Below are 17,738 nucleotides of genomic sequence, written 5' to 3' on the forward strand. Positions count from 1 at the left end.
CACATGTATTCAATTAATAATAAGCTAAGCAACATTGCAAACTGTGCAAAATGGCTTTTCAATGGGGTATCAAATTGTACAACTTAACCCTTGGGAATATATTTGTCAGTTGCTAAATACAGATAGAAACCTTGAATCAGTTTTATACATTTAGTGTTACCCAAAACATAACATGGGAAAGTAGAATATCTCTGTTTTCCACTAGGAAAAGCATGTGAACATCCAGGAGAACCAGAGGGTGCCAGGTTGCTTGTAACAGGAGATTTTCGCTTTGGTTCCACGGTAAATTATCAGTGTGAGGAAGGGTAAGTTTCAAGGAATCCAACAAAATTTCCAGGGATGAGATTCTTCCTGTTTCTTTCCTTTGAATAGTGTAACCTGAAATTGTTTAGTGAGGACTCTTTGGGGAAGGTATGTGTATAGGAAATCTCACTTTCCTCACCAGTCATTGGGCAAGGCCTGTACCTCAATGGGAAAGAGGCATACACACATGTCAATAAGTTTTTAATATTTTATTCAAACACTGCAAGCCCCCATTGTTATTCCCCAGGGGCCAGAGCAGAGGCTTGTCAGCAAATGGCCCTCCACCAAGACCCTCCACCAATAGAGTCCACAAAGTTTAGGCATGAAATCTAACCATGAAATACGAAGTCTGAAGTCAAGGCATAAGTCCACAAATCCAAACACAAAATCCAAAGTCCAGGCCCAAGCCTCAAGTCCAGGCTTGGTATCCAAGGTCCAAATCCAGGCATAAAATCCAGGGTCCTAACATGAGGTCAGAAAACAAGGCACAGGTCCAGAATCAGGAAACATGACGTCAGAACACGTACACATCAGGGAAGTGAATCAGAGGTGAATTCCACTTACCTTTACCAGCGGTTCACATTGTGATGTTGTGCTCGGCTTGCACCCGCATGTCCCCTTGTGCAATTTCACTTCTGCGCATGCTCAGAAGGTGGATTCAGCCCGAAACACATCTGAGAAGCTGATCAGCTGTGCTTTGGGCAAAGAGATAAAGGTCAGCATTAATCTGGGAGCAGGTGGGAAGGTTTTTTCCCAAGCAGAGACTGAGCAGAAGCCATCCAAACACAGGAAAATTTGCCAAAAAATCAGAAAAAATAATGGGGGTCCAGAGACTGGAACCAATAGAATTTCGATCCACAATGCCAATCTTACGTACATCACCAGCGGGTTGCTAATGGTTCAGGAAGAGCTGGTCCAAATTGGGAGGAAGTGAATGGTTGGCTATTTATACTTCAGTCTGCTCGATGTATCAGACTGAATTTATTTTATTTATTTATTCGATTTTTATGCCGCCCTTCTCCTTAGACTCAGGGCGGCTTACAACATGTTAGCAATAGCATTTTTTTAACCGAGCTAGGCTATTGCCCCCACAATCCAGGTCCCACCTCGGAAGGATGGAAGGCTGAGTCAACCTTGAGCCGGTGATGAGATTTGAACCACTGACCTTCAGATATACAACTCAGCTCCAGTGGCCTGCAGTATAGCACTCTACCTGCTGCGCCACCCCGGCTTATTATCACCAGCCAGTGCAACTCTTTAGGAGGGGTGAGGCTGCTTTCTCACGAGTAGCCTCACTGATTAGCACGTGCCTTTCTCTGCTACATGCTCTTGGATCTGGAATGGGAGCCAGTTCCTCCTTGTCTCCACTGACCATGAGCAGCTATACCTCTTCTTCACCCTGTACCTCTAGCTGGTCATCTAAGCTTCCCAACTGCACCTGTATCTCTGTTCTTTCCTCTTCAGTCAGGCACTCATCCAGTTGCTACCCCAGTAGTACTTCCAATGTTCCTGGCCTCACCTCTTGCCCATCCACTCCTGGCATGGAGTCTCCTGCATCCTACCCACACTGCTCTGTGTCCTTTTCCAAAATTCCCAGAGGTAGGTTCTGTCATCTGGGCCAGTATCCAGGGAAGCCTGTCATGGCCAGGTTGGGAGGCTCCAGTCTGCTGTAGCAGCTTTTGTATCTTTCCCTTTCAATCTAAGTCTATGGAGAGGGGCGGCATACAAATCCAATAAATAAATAAATAAAACAAAATCATAAGCAAAAATTAGGACTAGACTGAATTAAAAGGAAGGACCACTTCCAGGTACACAGATTGTATCAATGAAAAGAAGACTTGAACATGTTCTTTTTTCTGATATATTTTCTCTAGAAAACAAATCAGTAGGAAATTTCTCCTTTTGTTCTATGGTTATAAACATATAAGACTTTTGGCCAAAATAAGATTTAGAAATCATGAAAACTAATTTCTCCTACTCTTTGCTATTTTTATTTCTAGAAATCTGTCTCTACATATACACATATGCTGTCTGTTTACACATATGAATACATATAATTATCAACTGACACCACATGAATAAAAAAGCATGGGACGAATGAATGCTAAAATACTGTATGAGGTCCTTAGTCATCTTTATCCCTGCATTTTATTCAGACCTGAAAGTCACCTCAGAATGGAAACAACTCTAAGCAGCTCATTTTGAATTAGAGTAAACAAAAGGATGTAAAACCTCGTTTGATTCCAACCATCTATATTCTGCATTCTTCTACAAAAAAAATAAAATTATTATATGATGTTTCTTTTGTCTTGCTACAGGTATAGGCTTATTGGCAAGTCTTCCAGAAGCTGTGCATTGTTTGGTAAAACAGTAGCATGGACAGGTGACCCTCCTTATTGCCAGAGTAAGCAGCACCCAAAATGCAGATCTAGCCTAGGGTATTCATAAGAGAAGGCTCAATGAATGCCAGAATTCTAAAACAGAATCTATAGAGACAAATGAAATGATGCAAATTATATTGAAGATAATGAAACATTTGTAAAAGAGTAATTTTCTCCTTATCTGCTTCTGATATACGGTATGTATCCTTTTCAGAGACACAATGTCCATATCCTCAGATTAAGAATGGAAGGATTGCTGCTGGAATTTCCAGTGATTTCAAATATAAACAGAAAGTTAGCTTGGAATGCGTTGGGGGCCACAAGATGGTTGGTTCCAGTGAGATCTATTGCCAAGAGGATGGTAGGTGGGATCCCCCAATACCTGTCTGTGAACAGGGTAAGTTTAAATCTGGATTTTCCACTTTTTTGAACAATGTTTGCTGCTATGTTTTATTTCATTTGACTTAAGCATTACTTTTTCATTCTCTCACAGTGGACTGTATGGTCATTGTTGCAACTACTCTATTGACAAAGTGGCATTGAAAGCTTTTATTGAATATGAAGTATGCATTATATTAATTAGAGACAATCTCCTTCCCTTTCCCTTCCCTCCACACCCCTCCCCTCCCATTTTGTATTCAATTATGGTCATAAGTCAAGGACTATCTTAATATCAACTCTTTCTATGCATTGATTTATGAATCAATTTATGAATTCCTGCAACAAGGAATCAACTGACCAATGTGTCACATGCATATCTTTGATCTTATTCCCCTTCTTATTCCTGTCCATTAATACTCAGCTAAATTGTATCATGGTCTTAGGACGTCTTTTTAAAAAATCTATATTTACTCTTTGTTCAGTGAATTAGTTCTCAAGAAGGCATTATTTGCACAGGACTCAGCCAATTTTTAGTTCCAGACTGTGTGAATTCAGACATTCAGAATGGAAGAATCCCTATTTACCTAGTTTGGAAGGATGATTTGGACCATTTCACAATCTCTTTTTCAGGAAGAGCTGCTCAGACTAGAAAGAAATGTAGCCAGTGTAGATTCTTAATTTGCTTTTCTTCACGGTGAAGTAAACTTTGTTTTAATTTGTTCAATTGGTTAATTTATTCTTCGCCTTTCTTCCAGTACTGCAATGCCAGCCACCCCCAGACATTCAAAATGGAATTCACAGCAACCAGGAAACATTATTTCCCAGTGGAATGCTTGTGAAATACACATGCAATCATGGCTATGCTCTGATTGGGGATGCAACCATTCAGTGTATGGATAATGGCACATGGTCTTCTCCTGCCCCTAACTGTGAAGGTACATTTCTTGGGATGGGCTGAGAGGTACAGAAATAATTAGTCTTCACACATCTTTGCTGATTTTTATTGAATAGAATGATTCTGAACATACAGTATCCCTAGTATAAGGTTGCTTCAAAACTACTAAAGCATCAGACCAAGGAATATTTAGGTTTAAAATGTAGTGGTATATAAAATGATGCAAAGATTCCTTCAGTCAAGGAATCCAAACTACAACTGAAGAAATGAGCTTTAGCAGAGCTAATTTTGCACCACTGAATTCCTTTTATATTATAGTGCAAGATCATTTTTAAGTGAGTGTCTCTCTGAAGAAGAGGCAGATAATGCTTTACATTTTACATCCATATGATTTAATGAAGATATGCTTCTGTAGTAAAGTATGCTAATGCATGTATCTGCAAGTGCATGTATCTGACTTTCATAAACCAGATTCCTCATTTCAAATATCAATTGCATTTTGCAAAGAAAAATAGACAGATTGCCTCAACACTAGTCTATTAAATGATCTTTTAGTCATAAAATGATGCAAATTCCCCTGCAATTGTATTGTTCTTATCAACTGAGTTTAGAAATAGGGCCCTGCTTGAAAAAACAGGGAATAAACCAGAAACATATTTAATTACAACTTTCCACTGTATATGATATCAAAATGGTATTGGGTCCTCTGAGTCCTTTCCCTCCCTACCCCTTTTTAGATTCCATAGGCCAATGATGGCGAACCTATGACACGGGTGCCACAGGTGATACGCGGAGCCATATCTGCTGGCATATGAACTGTTGCTCTAGCTCAGCTCCAATCTGCATGTATGTGCTGGCCAGCTGATTTTTGGCTCACACAGAGGCTCTGGGAGGATGTTTCAGGCTTCCAAAGAGGGCGGGGGAATGGGGAAGGGCGTTTCTACAGCCTTTGGAGCTTGAGGAAGGCAAAACATGATCCTACTGGACCCACCAGAAGTTGGGAAACAGTCTTTTCCCGGCTTCCAGAGGGCCTCGGGGGGGGGGGGGCAGGGGGGGGGTGGGGGGGGGGCAGCGAAAGCTGTTTTCGCTCCTCTCCAGGCATTGAATTATGGGTGTGGGCACTTGTGCATGTGTGATAGCACATGCCCATGCTCTTTCAGCATTCGAGGGGAAAAAGGTTCACCATCACTGCCATAGGCCATCCATGAGAGAGATGCCATCTGACCTGAGTAATTCTTTGTATGCATTCTTGCCTGCTATAAACTATATTTTTCCTAAGAATGTGCACACCTTTTAAAGATAGCGGTAACTCTTTAAAAATAATAGTAGTTTTATATCTTTCTTTTCAGAGATTGAATGCAAGTCACCTCCAGTTATCCAGAATGGGGATCACAGCAACCAGGAAGTAATGGTATTCAGAAGAGGAATGTGTGTGAAATATACATGCAACTTTGGCTATACCTTAGTTGGAGATGCTACTATTCATTGCACAGACTCTGGCATGTGGACCCTTCCTGCCCCCCATTGCGAAAGTAATTTTTAAAAATTAATTGCTGCTGGTAGCATAAACCTTCATAGCATAAAAAGAAGACTTTGGGATTGAATTTGGACATGCAGGTTAAAAGAATCTATTCAGCCATGAGTCTCACTTACTTTAAATGAGATATTGCCAGGGTTCCCTAATTGCACTAAGGCCCAAAATATGGTTTGTTTGTTCTGACTTTGAATATTAGTGAACTCAACAAAGGTGGATTGTGGCTTTTATAGGCGAACCACTCTATTTAACAAAACACAGTTTAAGCCATATCTAATCTACTGCACTAGGTTCTGCAGTAATGAAAAAAATATATAAGAAGAGATTTTATTTTATTTATTTATTATTTAGATTTGTATGCCGCCCCTCTCCGAAGACTCGGGGCGGCTCACAACAAGATAGAACAAATCATAAATAATCCAGATAACTTTAAAATTTATACAAGATTTAAAAGAACCCCATATACTAACAGACGCACACACAAACATACCATGCATAAATTGAACATGCCCGGGGGATGTGTTTCAATTCCCCCATGCCTGACGGCAGAGGTGGGTTTTAAGGAGTTTACGGAAGGCAGGGAGAGTAGGGGCAGTTCTAATCTCTGGGGGGAGTTGGTTCCAGAGAGTCGGTGCCACCACAGAGAAGGCTCTTCCCCTGGGGCCCGCCAACCGACATTGTTTAGTTGACGGGACCCGGAGAAGGCCCACTCTGTGGGACCTAATCGGTCGCTGGGATTCGTGCGGCAGGAGGCGGTCTCGGAGATATTCTGGTCCAGTGCCATGAAGGTGTCACACAATGTGCCTTGAGCCCCATAGAAAAGTGGAAAACTTATAATAAATGGACCTTAATTGCAACTTTGCATTAAATATCTCATCGAAATGGAATTCTGAACACTGTTCTCTGACTTCCTTTTTTCTCTTTCTTTTCTTTTAGAATCACAATGTCCCTTCCCTCCAAGCATAGCCAATGGAAAACATGATGGTTTAGCTTTGAAAATGTTTACTTCTGAAATGTCTGTAACCTATTCTTGTGATCCGGGCTATTTGCTTATTGGAAAGGCATCTATTTTCTGTGGACCTTCTGGAAACTGGAGCCTTCCTGTGCCTTCCTGTGAAGGTAATAACAACTGCAATATGTACTTTCTGGGCTAACATGGATTATCATGATTGTATATTGTACCTACTAGTCTTTTCCTTCAATTTATTGTTTTTCAAGCACACATTTGAAACCATTCAGAATTGTGGAAAAAAACATTATCTTCTAACTCACTAGGGATTGTTCAACTCCCTTGGCCTGACTGAAAATAAATAGCTCTCAAAAAAAGAATGCACTGTTATTCTCAGTCTGTTCTAAATGGTGATTACCCTGGGCAGAATGACAAAAGTTTGTTTCTGGAGAATACATGCATCACATCTGTCACAACAACTATTTTCTTGGTGGAAAATATTTGAATAGTTATAGCTTTTGGCAGATCTAGAATGAAGATACTTTCCATACTTATCACTCTTTTGCTCTTTTGTAGTTATGCTTTGTCCCGCACCCCCAAATATCATACATGGGAAGCGTGTTGGTGAAGACTTCACATATGGAAAATCAATAATCTATATTTGTGATGCCGGCTATTCCTGCATTGGAAACTACAGTGTTACGTGTATTTGGAACAGCTCAAACTCTGTAAAATGGAGTGAAACCCCTAGATGCCAAGGTCCTTTTTTGCATGTATTTTGATGATCAGTAGTTCAGAATTCTCTGCTGCCTTTCACAGGAGTTGGGGTGGCTTGGTAGGGATGGGTGCTTAAAGCTAGATGACAAAGAGTACTATCATTGGACAGTGTATGCTGTCATGCTAATAATTTTTATAAGCAGTATTTATTGAAGGACTAGGATGGTGCATCCAAGTCAATCTGAATGTCATAATTTGGGTGGAATTTGAGAACTAAATCAACATTGTGGTAATACAGTTGCATCACTTCTTCTCTGTAGGTTGCCTTGCGCCACCAAATATCGCCCATAGCAAACGAGACAAGACTATTTTGGAAGATTTCCCCTATGGTACCTCTGTGACTTATCATTGTGATCCAGGTTTTTTTCTTATTGGAGCACCAACCATTTACTGCCAGACTACTGGAACATGGAATCAACCTGTCCCGCAGTGTAAAAGAAGAGAATGTATGTGAGAGCTAGTTGTTAAACTGATTGTATCGCAATAGTGTTAAGTGACATCCGGTGCCAAGGGCATGGGGTTCCTCCTAAGAGCTACACTGCTTAGACCTCAGTAACCAAAACTGGCAATATCTGGGAGAAATACATGGGCCAATGAATTGAGGGCTTTGTCACTGTCACAATTGAGAGCTTTGTCATGAAGATGCATTGTGCCAAAATACAGGCAAGGCCTGTGTTGTCCTGCTAAACTTTGTTTCTTCCAGAAGAGCAAATTTAGAAGTGGTGTTTTATACAAATATTCTTTCATAAGCTAATGAGCATTTTGTTTTGTTAATTATTTTGGCACTATGGGTAGTCCTTGACTTACAACTGTTTGTTTAGCAACCATTCAAATTTACAATAGCACTGAAAAAAAGAAGCCTATAACCATTACTTGCATTTATAACTATTACAGCATCCCCAGGATCAAAATTCAGGCCCTTGGCAACCAATCTGTATTTACAATGGTTGCAACGTCCCAGGGTCATGTGATTGCCACATGTGAGCTTGCTAGCCAGCTTCCAACAAGTAAAATCAATAATCTATATTTGTGAGTCACTTAACAACTGCAGTGTTTTGCTTAACAATCTTGGCAAAAAAGGTCATAAAGTTGGGTGTGACCTAACTTAACATAACTTCCTTGCTTAGCAAGAGAAATTATGATCCATTAATTGAGGACTATTAGTATTTCTTTGTAGTGCGGAAACCATGCAAATGATTAGTTTTTGGTTTAGGGAAACTGATCACACTATTTGTTATCAAGCTATTTAAAAAAAAAATCATAGTGGTATGGAATGCTGAATTTCTTCATTTTTTTTCTTTTTAAGATACAGAGGCTACCAAACTCGCAAGAGACTCTCAGATGACCAAGGATGGGAATAATGAAATAGAAGAAGTAACTGGATCATTTGTAAAAAACACAATACATTCAAAAATCAACAAGACAACTGCCAAGGACTTAGCAACCACCTTAACCCCACTAATCTTTGGAGGAGAGCCCAATATTCAAAGGCTTCGAGAACAATTGAACGTTGGGACCAAAACAGACCAACTGAATGGTGGGAACGAAACAGACCAACTGAACGGTGGGAACGAAACAGACCAACTGAATGGTGGGAACGAAACAGACCAATTGAACGTTGGGACCGAAACAGACCAATTGAACGTTGGGACCGAAACAGACCAACTGAATGGTGGGAACGAAACAGACCAACTGAACGGTGGGAACGAAACAGACCAACTGAACGGTGGGACCGAAACAGACCAACTGAATGGTGGGAACGAAACAGACCAACTGAACGGTGGGAACGAAACAGACCAACTGAATGGTGGGAACGAAACAGACCAATTGAACGTTGGGAACGAAACAGACCAACTGAACGGTGGGACCGAAACAGACCAACTGAACGGTGGGACCGAAACAGACCAACTGAACGGTGGGAACGAAACAGACCAACTGAACGGTGGGACCCAAACAGACCAACTGAACGGTGGGACCGAAACAGACCAACTGAACGGTGGGACCGAAACAGACCAACTGAACGGTGGGACCGAAACAGACCAACTGAATGGTGGGAACGAAACAGACCAATTGAATGGTGGGAACGAAACAGACCAACTGAACGGTGGGACCGAAACAGACCAACTGAATGGTGGGAATGAAACAGACCAACTGAACGGTGGGACCGAAACAGACCAATTGAATGGTGGGAACGAAACAGACCAACTGAATGGTGGGAATGAAACAGACCAACTGAATGGTGGGAACGAAACAGACCAATTGAATGGTGGGAACGAAACAGACCAACTGAACGGTGGGACCGAAACAGACCAACTGAACGGTGGGACCGAAACAGACCAACTGAATGGTGGGACCGAAACAGACCAACTGAACGGTGGGAACGAAACAGACCAACTGAACGGTGGGACCGAAACAGACCAACTGAACGGTGGGACCGAAACAGACCAACTGAATGGTGGGAACGAAACAGACCAATTGAATGGTGGGAACGAAACAGACCAACTGAACGGTGGGACCGAAACAGACCAACTGAATGGTGGGAATGAAACAGACCAACTGAATGGTGGGAACGAAACAGACCAACTGAATGGTGGGAACGAAACAGACCAATTGAATGGTGGGAACCAAACAGACCAACTGAATGGTGGGAACCAAACAGACCAACTGAATGGTGGGAACCAAACAGACCAACTGAATGGTGGGAACCAAACAGATGCATTTCCAGAGGTTAGAAATTGCAGCGGAGAAGGTGCGTTTCCTGGCTTCCAATAGGAAGGCAGGATGAAGAACTGTGTTCTTGTTTAATGATTCATTATATTTCTATAAAACTATATCAATATTTCTTAAGCTTTGGTAAGAAATGTAATGATTATTTTATTTTTTGCATTTATATGTTGCCCATCTCACTATCCAAAGTGATGCTGGATGGCTTACAATAAATACAACTATAACTCAGCCACAGCTGGAGGGCGCAAGTTGCCATTTTTTTGTATCTGTGATAGCATACAGGGCCGCCGATAGACCGGTACTACTGGGAGCGCCGTACCGGGCCCGGGCAAATTGGGGCCCGCAGTCAGCGGCTCCTTGCACATGCCCAGTCTGTACCCTCCCTCTTTTGCCGGCTGCCTGCCTTTACCAGCAGCAGAGAGAGAAAGAGAGAGGTAGAGATCGGGCGTGTTACCGGGTGGTGGAGGCGGTGTGGGGCCAGACGCTGGGTGCCGGGGACGCGGGGGGAGGGCGAAGGGGTGGATGTGGCTGCTGCTTCTCAGCTGCAGAGCCGAACGGGGGCGGAGATCAACGGGGGAGTCCGGCGCTGGGGCCATGCGGGACCGCTTATCCAGGCGGGCGTGGACCGGCAAGCCGCCCTCTGCTCTCTCTCTTTCTCTCTCTGTTGCTGGCGTGGTGCATGAGAGAGAAAGAGAGAGAGAGAAAGGAAGAGGAGAGATAGAAAGGGGGAGAGAGAAAGAGGGAGAGATAGAGAAGGAGAGAGAGAAAGAGAGATACAAAGAGAGTGAGAGAAGGAGAGATAAGAGAGAGAAAGAAAGAGGGGCAGAGAGAAAGAAAGAGGGACAGAGAGAAAGAGGGACAGAGAGAAAGAAAGAGAGGGACAGAGAGAAAGAAAGAGGGACAGAGAGAAAGAGAGGGACAGAGAGAAAGAAAGAGAGGGACAGAGAGAAAGAAAGAGGGACAGAGAGAAAGCAAGAGGGACAGAGAGAAAGAGAGGGACAGAGAGAAAGAAAGAGAGGGACAGAGAGAAAGAAAGAGGGACAGAGAGAAAGAAAGAGAGGGACAGAGAGAAAGAAAGACGGACAGAGAGAAAGAAAGAGAAGAACAGAGAGAAAGAAAGAGAGGGACAGAGAAAGGGAGAGAGAGAAAGAGAAAGAAAGGTAGAGAGAAAGAAGGAGAGATAGAAAGAGAGTGAGTGAGAGAAAGAGAAGAGAGAAAGAAAGAGAGAGGGGGGAGAGAAAGAGGGAAAGATAGAGAGGGAGAGAGAAAGGAAGAAGAGAGATAGAAAGGGAGAGAGAGAGAGAAAGGAGGAGACAGAGAGAGGGAGAGAGAAAGAGGGAGAGATAGAAAGAGAGTGAGTGAGAGAAGGAGAGAAGAGAAAGAAAGAGAGAAAGAGAAAGAGAAAGAGAGGACAGAGAGAAAGAGAGAGAGAGAATTAGAAAGACAGAAGGACAGAGAGAAAGGGAGAGAGAGAGAAAGAGGAAGAATAAATATTAAATATTGTATTTGTTCCCATTTTGTTTTTTACTTTAAATAAGGTATGTGCAGTGTGCATAGGGATTTGTTCACACGTTCTTTTAATAGTCCGGCCCTCCAACAGTCTGAGGGACAGTGAACTGGCCCCCTGTGTAAAAAGTTTGGGGACCCCTGATCTACACTGTTCAAAAAAATAAAGGAAACACTTAAACAACACAATATAACTCCAAGTAAATCAAACTTCTGTGAAATCAAACTGTCCACTTAGGAAGCAACGCTGATTGACAACTTGGAGTTTATATTGTGTTGTTTAAGTGTTCCCTTCACTTTTTTTTGAGCAGTGTACTTTGAAATTAACTTGGATACCATGGGCTCGTTCAGACCTGCGTTCACCGATGGGCGTAAAAACTAGATCGAAAAGGATATTGAGATGTGAAGCAATATGAAATTGTATTTGGTTTTTTTTTAACAGCTCCTATTTTAATACCACTGATAACTACACAACCCCCTGGATAATTAGAATAGAATAACAGTGGGAAGGCACCTTGGAGGTCTTCTAGTCCAACCCCCTGCTTAGACAGGAATCCTACACTACTTCAGACAGATGATTTTTTTTAAAAAAAGTAGTTATTATGTAAACATTAAAAAAATAAGATAGTACATAATCTATCATTTTACAATATACTTATTTGTTTGTTTAAATTTTGTATTTGCATTTTATAAGACAAGCAACAAAACAACACAACATAACAAACACCACCCCCGTCCCTTTAGAACTGTTATCCTCACAGTTCCTTCTTTATATAGTTATACGGCCTGTAACATCAGCGGTTATTATATGATTATTCTATAGTTCCAGTAAAACTAAGGTCAAGTTGTTGCTATCATAATCTTATGAATAAAGTTAATTCTGGGAACATCGGGTTTTATTTACAGCTATTTTCAGATGATTATCTAACATCTTCTTAAAAACTTTAAAAAAGTAGTTTTAAAATGGCGGGGGGGGGGGGCAGACACTTAGGCTGTATGGGGCCCCAAAATTCCTGATGGCGGCCCTGATAGCATATTTCTATATAAGCAATACTATGAAATAGGAAATTATGTATCAATTACATCTAGACAAATTACATATGTACTTAATAAGTGGGAATGGGGTGTGTGGATGGTTATTGTTTCTAATCAAAACTAGTAGATTATTATTCTGAATCATATTTGCATTTAAAATATATAGAAGAGAAACAATTGCATAATATTGGCCTGAAACATGAGTGATAACTTTAAATGAAAGCTATCCAACACTGTCCCTTGTTCAAATCCTTTTAAATGTAAATCTTCAGAAGTGGGGCTATCAGACAATGCTGCCTAAGGATATCATTTATTTTGAGCTTGCTTTGTTTTGAACTAAATGGCAGACAGAGAATCCTCATTACTGGACTTCTGGAACCAATTCACCATGAAGTCTGTAATTGATTCCCTGGAGTTTTTGGATCCATACAAGGAATAATAGCATTTGCCTATTTCTGCCATTTTTTTTGAGTCTTATAAAATATTTACCTTGTCTCATAGGCCGTAGGCTATTATTGCTTAAATATCACATTATCCATTAATGTGTATTGTAAATCAATGATTTTTTAGATGTTTTGAATTTTTAAATGCAATTCATAAATATCCCAGAATGAGGCCCCAGATACAGCATGTTAATAAATGATGAATAATATAATAATTAGTTAGGATCCATATCCTATTTCAAAAGTACTGTATAGATAAATTAAAACCTGCAGCCTCCAATAAAGTACCTTTACAAAAAATTGTTTCCTGTCCAGGATAATTTTTGATAGCATGAGAGTCCATTTTCCTCTAAAACTATGATGGCCAGCTATAGATAAATTATCGCTCTATTATATGGGTGTCAAACTCATGGTGTCACGTTGCAATTATGTCATGTATCGCTGTTTTTCCTTCGTGGAGTTGGGATGGGCATGGCCTGCACATGGTTTGGCATCCCTGGTTTATTAGTAGATTTTCTCCTCCCAGAAATGTATTAGCATAAGTGTCTTCGGTAGCAACAAGCTCATTTAGGTAGAGACAGGAGATTGTCAGTAAGGATGAAAATGTGGATTAATATGAAAATACTGTACACCAACTTTTCCATTTTCTATTACTCTTGTTTAAATTTCTCCAATAAAAATGTTTTTGCTTTACCTCTTAGAATGATATTACTTGATCTCTGGCAAAGTTGTAAAGGCAAGTGTGGCTCCTTGCTGCCAAAAAAAAAAGTGTCTAAGAACTTTTATTCAACTTTGATTTTCAGTAGATGGCTGCCCGGTACCACCACTTTCTGGTACCACCAAAACAGAAGCAACAAATGTGATTCAGTCTAACGCTAAAGTGCCTCTGGAGTGTGAAAACGGCTATGTCAGGAATGATTCTTCTCCTATTCAAGCGCAGCAGATAGGACGGGATGTCTCTGTGCCAGCATGTACACTGGGTAAAAAAAGTAAGTTAGAAATAAGGCTCTAAAGATTTGACAGAAAGTTTAAATTTATACTGTCTGGAGAATCTCTCAAAAATATTTTCAAGAGCTGATAAATTTAATTTCCCCTGTTGTTGATGGTTTGTAACTCTTGCTTTGCTTCTTTCTTTAGGCTCCTACAATTTTGCTACAATAGGTTTTGGTAAGTAATTTCTAGAACCCTCCACTGAATGTAGAAAGGCACAGCATTGTGGACCTTGCTTTCAATAAACACTAGATATGACAGGCCAGTGGCTACTAATCAAATGTCTATGTTCTTTAGTTGTCTTTGTCAGATGAGGTCTTATAATAAAGAGCAATCATGATAATGTAGGGAAGACCATAATGGAAAAGATATTGTTGTGCATATAATAGCAAAGTTGTTGAAGCAACTTGACAGAAGAAGAAAATTCAGTGATTCTGAATATTCTGAATTCTAGAGAGTGGATTCTACAGTGCATTACTTAAATACATTACAATAAGTCCATTTCCATTGCATTTTAATGTTAGAAATTTTACTGCTCTTCTCGCTTGCATAATATTCAGTTTAATTTACATATAATAAAATCAGTGCTTTCTTTAACCTTTCCTTTTAGAGAAAATCATAACTAAATAAATAAAAATATATTTATATGTTTTTAACAGGTTCTGTGGGAAGTATCTTATTGCTTTTATTCATTTTGGGTGGTGTGATGTGGATTGTCCTTTTGCAAAAGAGAAAACGGTGAGCATTTATTTGTTTACATTATTTATATTGAAGGAAGTGTAGTAATAATTTGAGATACATATTCTACCAAATATCAATATAGGACATATGTAGTGATATATATGTACCGTATTTTGAGGAAAAGGTTTTTGCCATTCCAATCAGCACATTTACAGTATTTTGAGTTTAGCATTGGTAAAATAAGAGCAGTCCATAAACTCACAGGCATTCTCATGTGCCAATTTCAAACAATGCATATGTATTTTTAAGTCTTATAATTTGGTTTATCTTGTCAATTATATGGTCTCCCTATTAATTTAGCAATTGTACCTGTGAAGCCCAAAGAAGGTATTGTGTTGCTAGTTATGAAGATTCCCCGCTCTAAAAAACACACTTTGTCTTCATACCTACAGGTAATAATTTCACGGTAAGATCACTATTTTAAGATGAAAATACATCATTTATATGACTGTGTCAGGTGGTTTAAAATAACTTATAGCACATATATAATTTGGGGATGGGCATGCTATTGTGCAGCAACTTCTGTTAGGTAAATTTCTTTGTACGTTCTCTAGCTTTCCATTGCCAACCTGTTAAAAAGTAGCTGATTTCAGTTGTATATTTTTCTTTGCTTACAAGTAATTTTACTAGGGTACCTTCCTTTTATTTCTATACTGCATATATTGATTTTTTTTTATATTTACCAAAATTCTTGTTCAATGAAATGTTATTATTATTTTTTTCATAGGAGAAGATATTATTCTTAATTGGCAATGTCTTCTGAGCAAGCTAGCAACAAATATGCTGACATTGATGGTTATGCTATGAGAAACAATGAATGTATAATATACTCCTGGAAAATAAATGTGAAGCAGTGTCATTGATATGACATAGATTTGATTTTGATATAAAAATCAAGAGCCATAAATGCTTAAAAAGTAATGGATTACATAAATACAATTGTGCTACAGAAGCTAAAATTATCCGATAACATTGTCTTGAACTACACACCTGAACAAGGAATTTGACAACTGATCAATATAAATGAATTCTTGATTGCCTTATTAAGACCAAAAGACTGACATTTGGAAAGATAACATATTTTTTGGAGTATAAGACACACTGGAGTAGACTTACTTTTTGGGGAGGAAAACAAGGAAAAAAGTCTTCTGCCACCCAGCAATTTGTCAAATAGCAAATACAGATGATATACACCAGCATTGGCGAACCTATGGCACGCATGCCACAGGCGGCACACAGAGCCACATCAGTTCCAGTGGATGTGTGCTGGCCAACTGATTTTCGGCCTTCTGGAGGGCAAGGGAGGCAGTTTTTGTTCTCCCCAGACATCAAGGGAGCCTCCAGAGCCTGTGCATAGCAAAAAACCAACCCAACCGACATACCAGAAGTTCATTTTCAAACTTCTGATAGGCACATTGGGCCAATTTTTCGCCATCCAGTCTGGAGGCTTCAGTGAGGCCTGCACACATGCAAGGGGGGTGGGGAAAGCACAGTGGAGGTTGTGTACACGTGCATGGGGGACATTGCATTATGGGTGTGGGCACACGTGTGCGATATTGTGTGCACGTATGGTCCCATTGGTACTCGAGAAAAAAAGGTTGGCCATCGCTGATATACGCTGTTTGCTGTGTATTTCTGTACATATGTGTATGGCCCATAAAAATATCAAAAAATTGGAGAAATGTACATTGTGACTACATATTAATTCCAGAAAGTTTTCTTAAATGTAATCACACTAACTCATCCAATTATTTAAATAGATCTACTCCAAATATGACTAAGTCAGGGTTTAACCCAGTTGCCTTATCTTACTATTAAACAGGAGACTTATATTTCAGATTATACTTTTACAGAACTCTAAATTTAATGTGGCTTTCTGGAAATATAGTTATTCTCTACTATTCAAAAGAAGATACAATAGCACTGGGTCTCTTCACATCAAGCATTTATTTTAAATAGCTTCTTCATTTTGTTAAGTTGTCTAGAACAATAATAATAATAATAATTATTATAATTATTATTATTGTTCTAGACAACTTAACAAAATCTAATAAATAATTATTATTATTATTATTATTTATTAGATTTGTATGGCTCACAACAGCAAAGCACAGTAAAATCCAATGATTAAAACGGTTAAAACAGTCATACAATAATAAAGCAGTCCTTAAAAAATAAGTCCACCCCCCCACCAATTTGCCTCCTTGCAGCTAGTTTCACTTTCAGTTCTAGCACTTAGCCTGCCTGTGCTGAATCAGCTGTGGGGCAGGAGGCTGATAATCACTTGCTTGTATTAATCAGGCTCTGTGCAATTTGCTGCAAGGAGGTGAATTGCTGGAAAGCAGAAGCCAAAGAGTGGTGGCTAGCTGGATGGGGCTATATTCAGTGTATAAGATACACCCAAGTTTTCACCCTCTTTTTGAGGATAAAAAGGTGTGTCTTATACTCCAAAATATACTGTGAATGTATATTCCCTTTTAGTCAATGGACTAAACTTGATTGCAGTTGTCCCTCGTGAATAAATTGCACATGTAATGAAATATGGGGCACATTTATAGAGAATAGGTTAAAATTTATGAATGTATCATATACACATTTTGAATATTTACATTAGATGTATAGATTTGTGACCATTTGACATATATTGTTTTTGTTGAATTTTTTCACTTAATTATAGCACTTTGTTTTTTCTTGTTTGATAATGCATTATGATCACTATTTTTTGTTTTGTTATGTTATATTGTTATGGGCATGCATAAATATTTTATTACTCTGGACTTCACCTAGGCCTTTAGTGAGACAGACTGAGACCCTCCCAATTCATTGTGCTTGCCATCTTTTATTCATGTTGAATTTATCCTTTTGTGATATCTTTCCATTGTTGTAAACTGCATTTAATTATCCATTCATATTCCATATTCATTAAGTAGCAAATACTTTGTGTGTTGAGCAAGTTATGGAACTAAGATATAAAATAAATAGCAATAAATCATCATCAACCGATTTATAATGTTGTATAAATTTTATAGAAATGTTTTTTTAGATGAGCAAAGAGAGATAAGAGCCTCCATTAAAA

The 17,738-nt window shown here is 39.5% G+C and overlaps 1 protein-coding gene across 1 annotated transcript in view; it reads left to right on the top strand.

Annotated features, from left to right (window-relative positions):
- Window positions 1-16,601, top strand: part of LOC139165326 (complement receptor type 1-like) — a 37,162-nt gene extending 20,561 nt beyond the window's left edge. The window contains exons 15-28 of the mRNA XM_070748524.1: window positions 206-305; window positions 2,622-2,707; window positions 2,899-3,081; window positions 3,821-4,000; window positions 5,310-5,492; window positions 6,431-6,613; window positions 7,020-7,202; window positions 7,481-7,666; window positions 8,527-9,969; window positions 13,735-13,920; window positions 14,069-14,098; window positions 14,581-14,659; window positions 14,963-15,054; window positions 15,390-16,601. Of these exons, the coding sequence (XP_070604625.1) occupies window positions 206-305; window positions 2,622-2,707; window positions 2,899-3,081; window positions 3,821-4,000; window positions 5,310-5,492; window positions 6,431-6,613; window positions 7,020-7,202; window positions 7,481-7,666; window positions 8,527-9,969; window positions 13,735-13,920; window positions 14,069-14,098; window positions 14,581-14,659; window positions 14,963-15,026 (3,086 nt within the window). The 3' untranslated portion in view covers window positions 15,027-15,054; window positions 15,390-16,601. The remainder of the gene's footprint in view (window positions 1-205; window positions 306-2,621; window positions 2,708-2,898; window positions 3,082-3,820; window positions 4,001-5,309; window positions 5,493-6,430; window positions 6,614-7,019; window positions 7,203-7,480; window positions 7,667-8,526; window positions 9,970-13,734; window positions 13,921-14,068; window positions 14,099-14,580; window positions 14,660-14,962; window positions 15,055-15,389) is intronic.
- Window positions 16,602-17,738: the final 1,137 nt, after the last annotated feature.

This window comes from Erythrolamprus reginae, chromosome 3 (assembly GCF_031021105.1).
Source record: "Erythrolamprus reginae isolate rEryReg1 chromosome 3, rEryReg1.hap1, whole genome shotgun sequence".
NCBI classification, from domain to species: domain Eukaryota; kingdom Metazoa; phylum Chordata; class Lepidosauria; order Squamata; family Dipsadidae; genus Erythrolamprus; species Erythrolamprus reginae.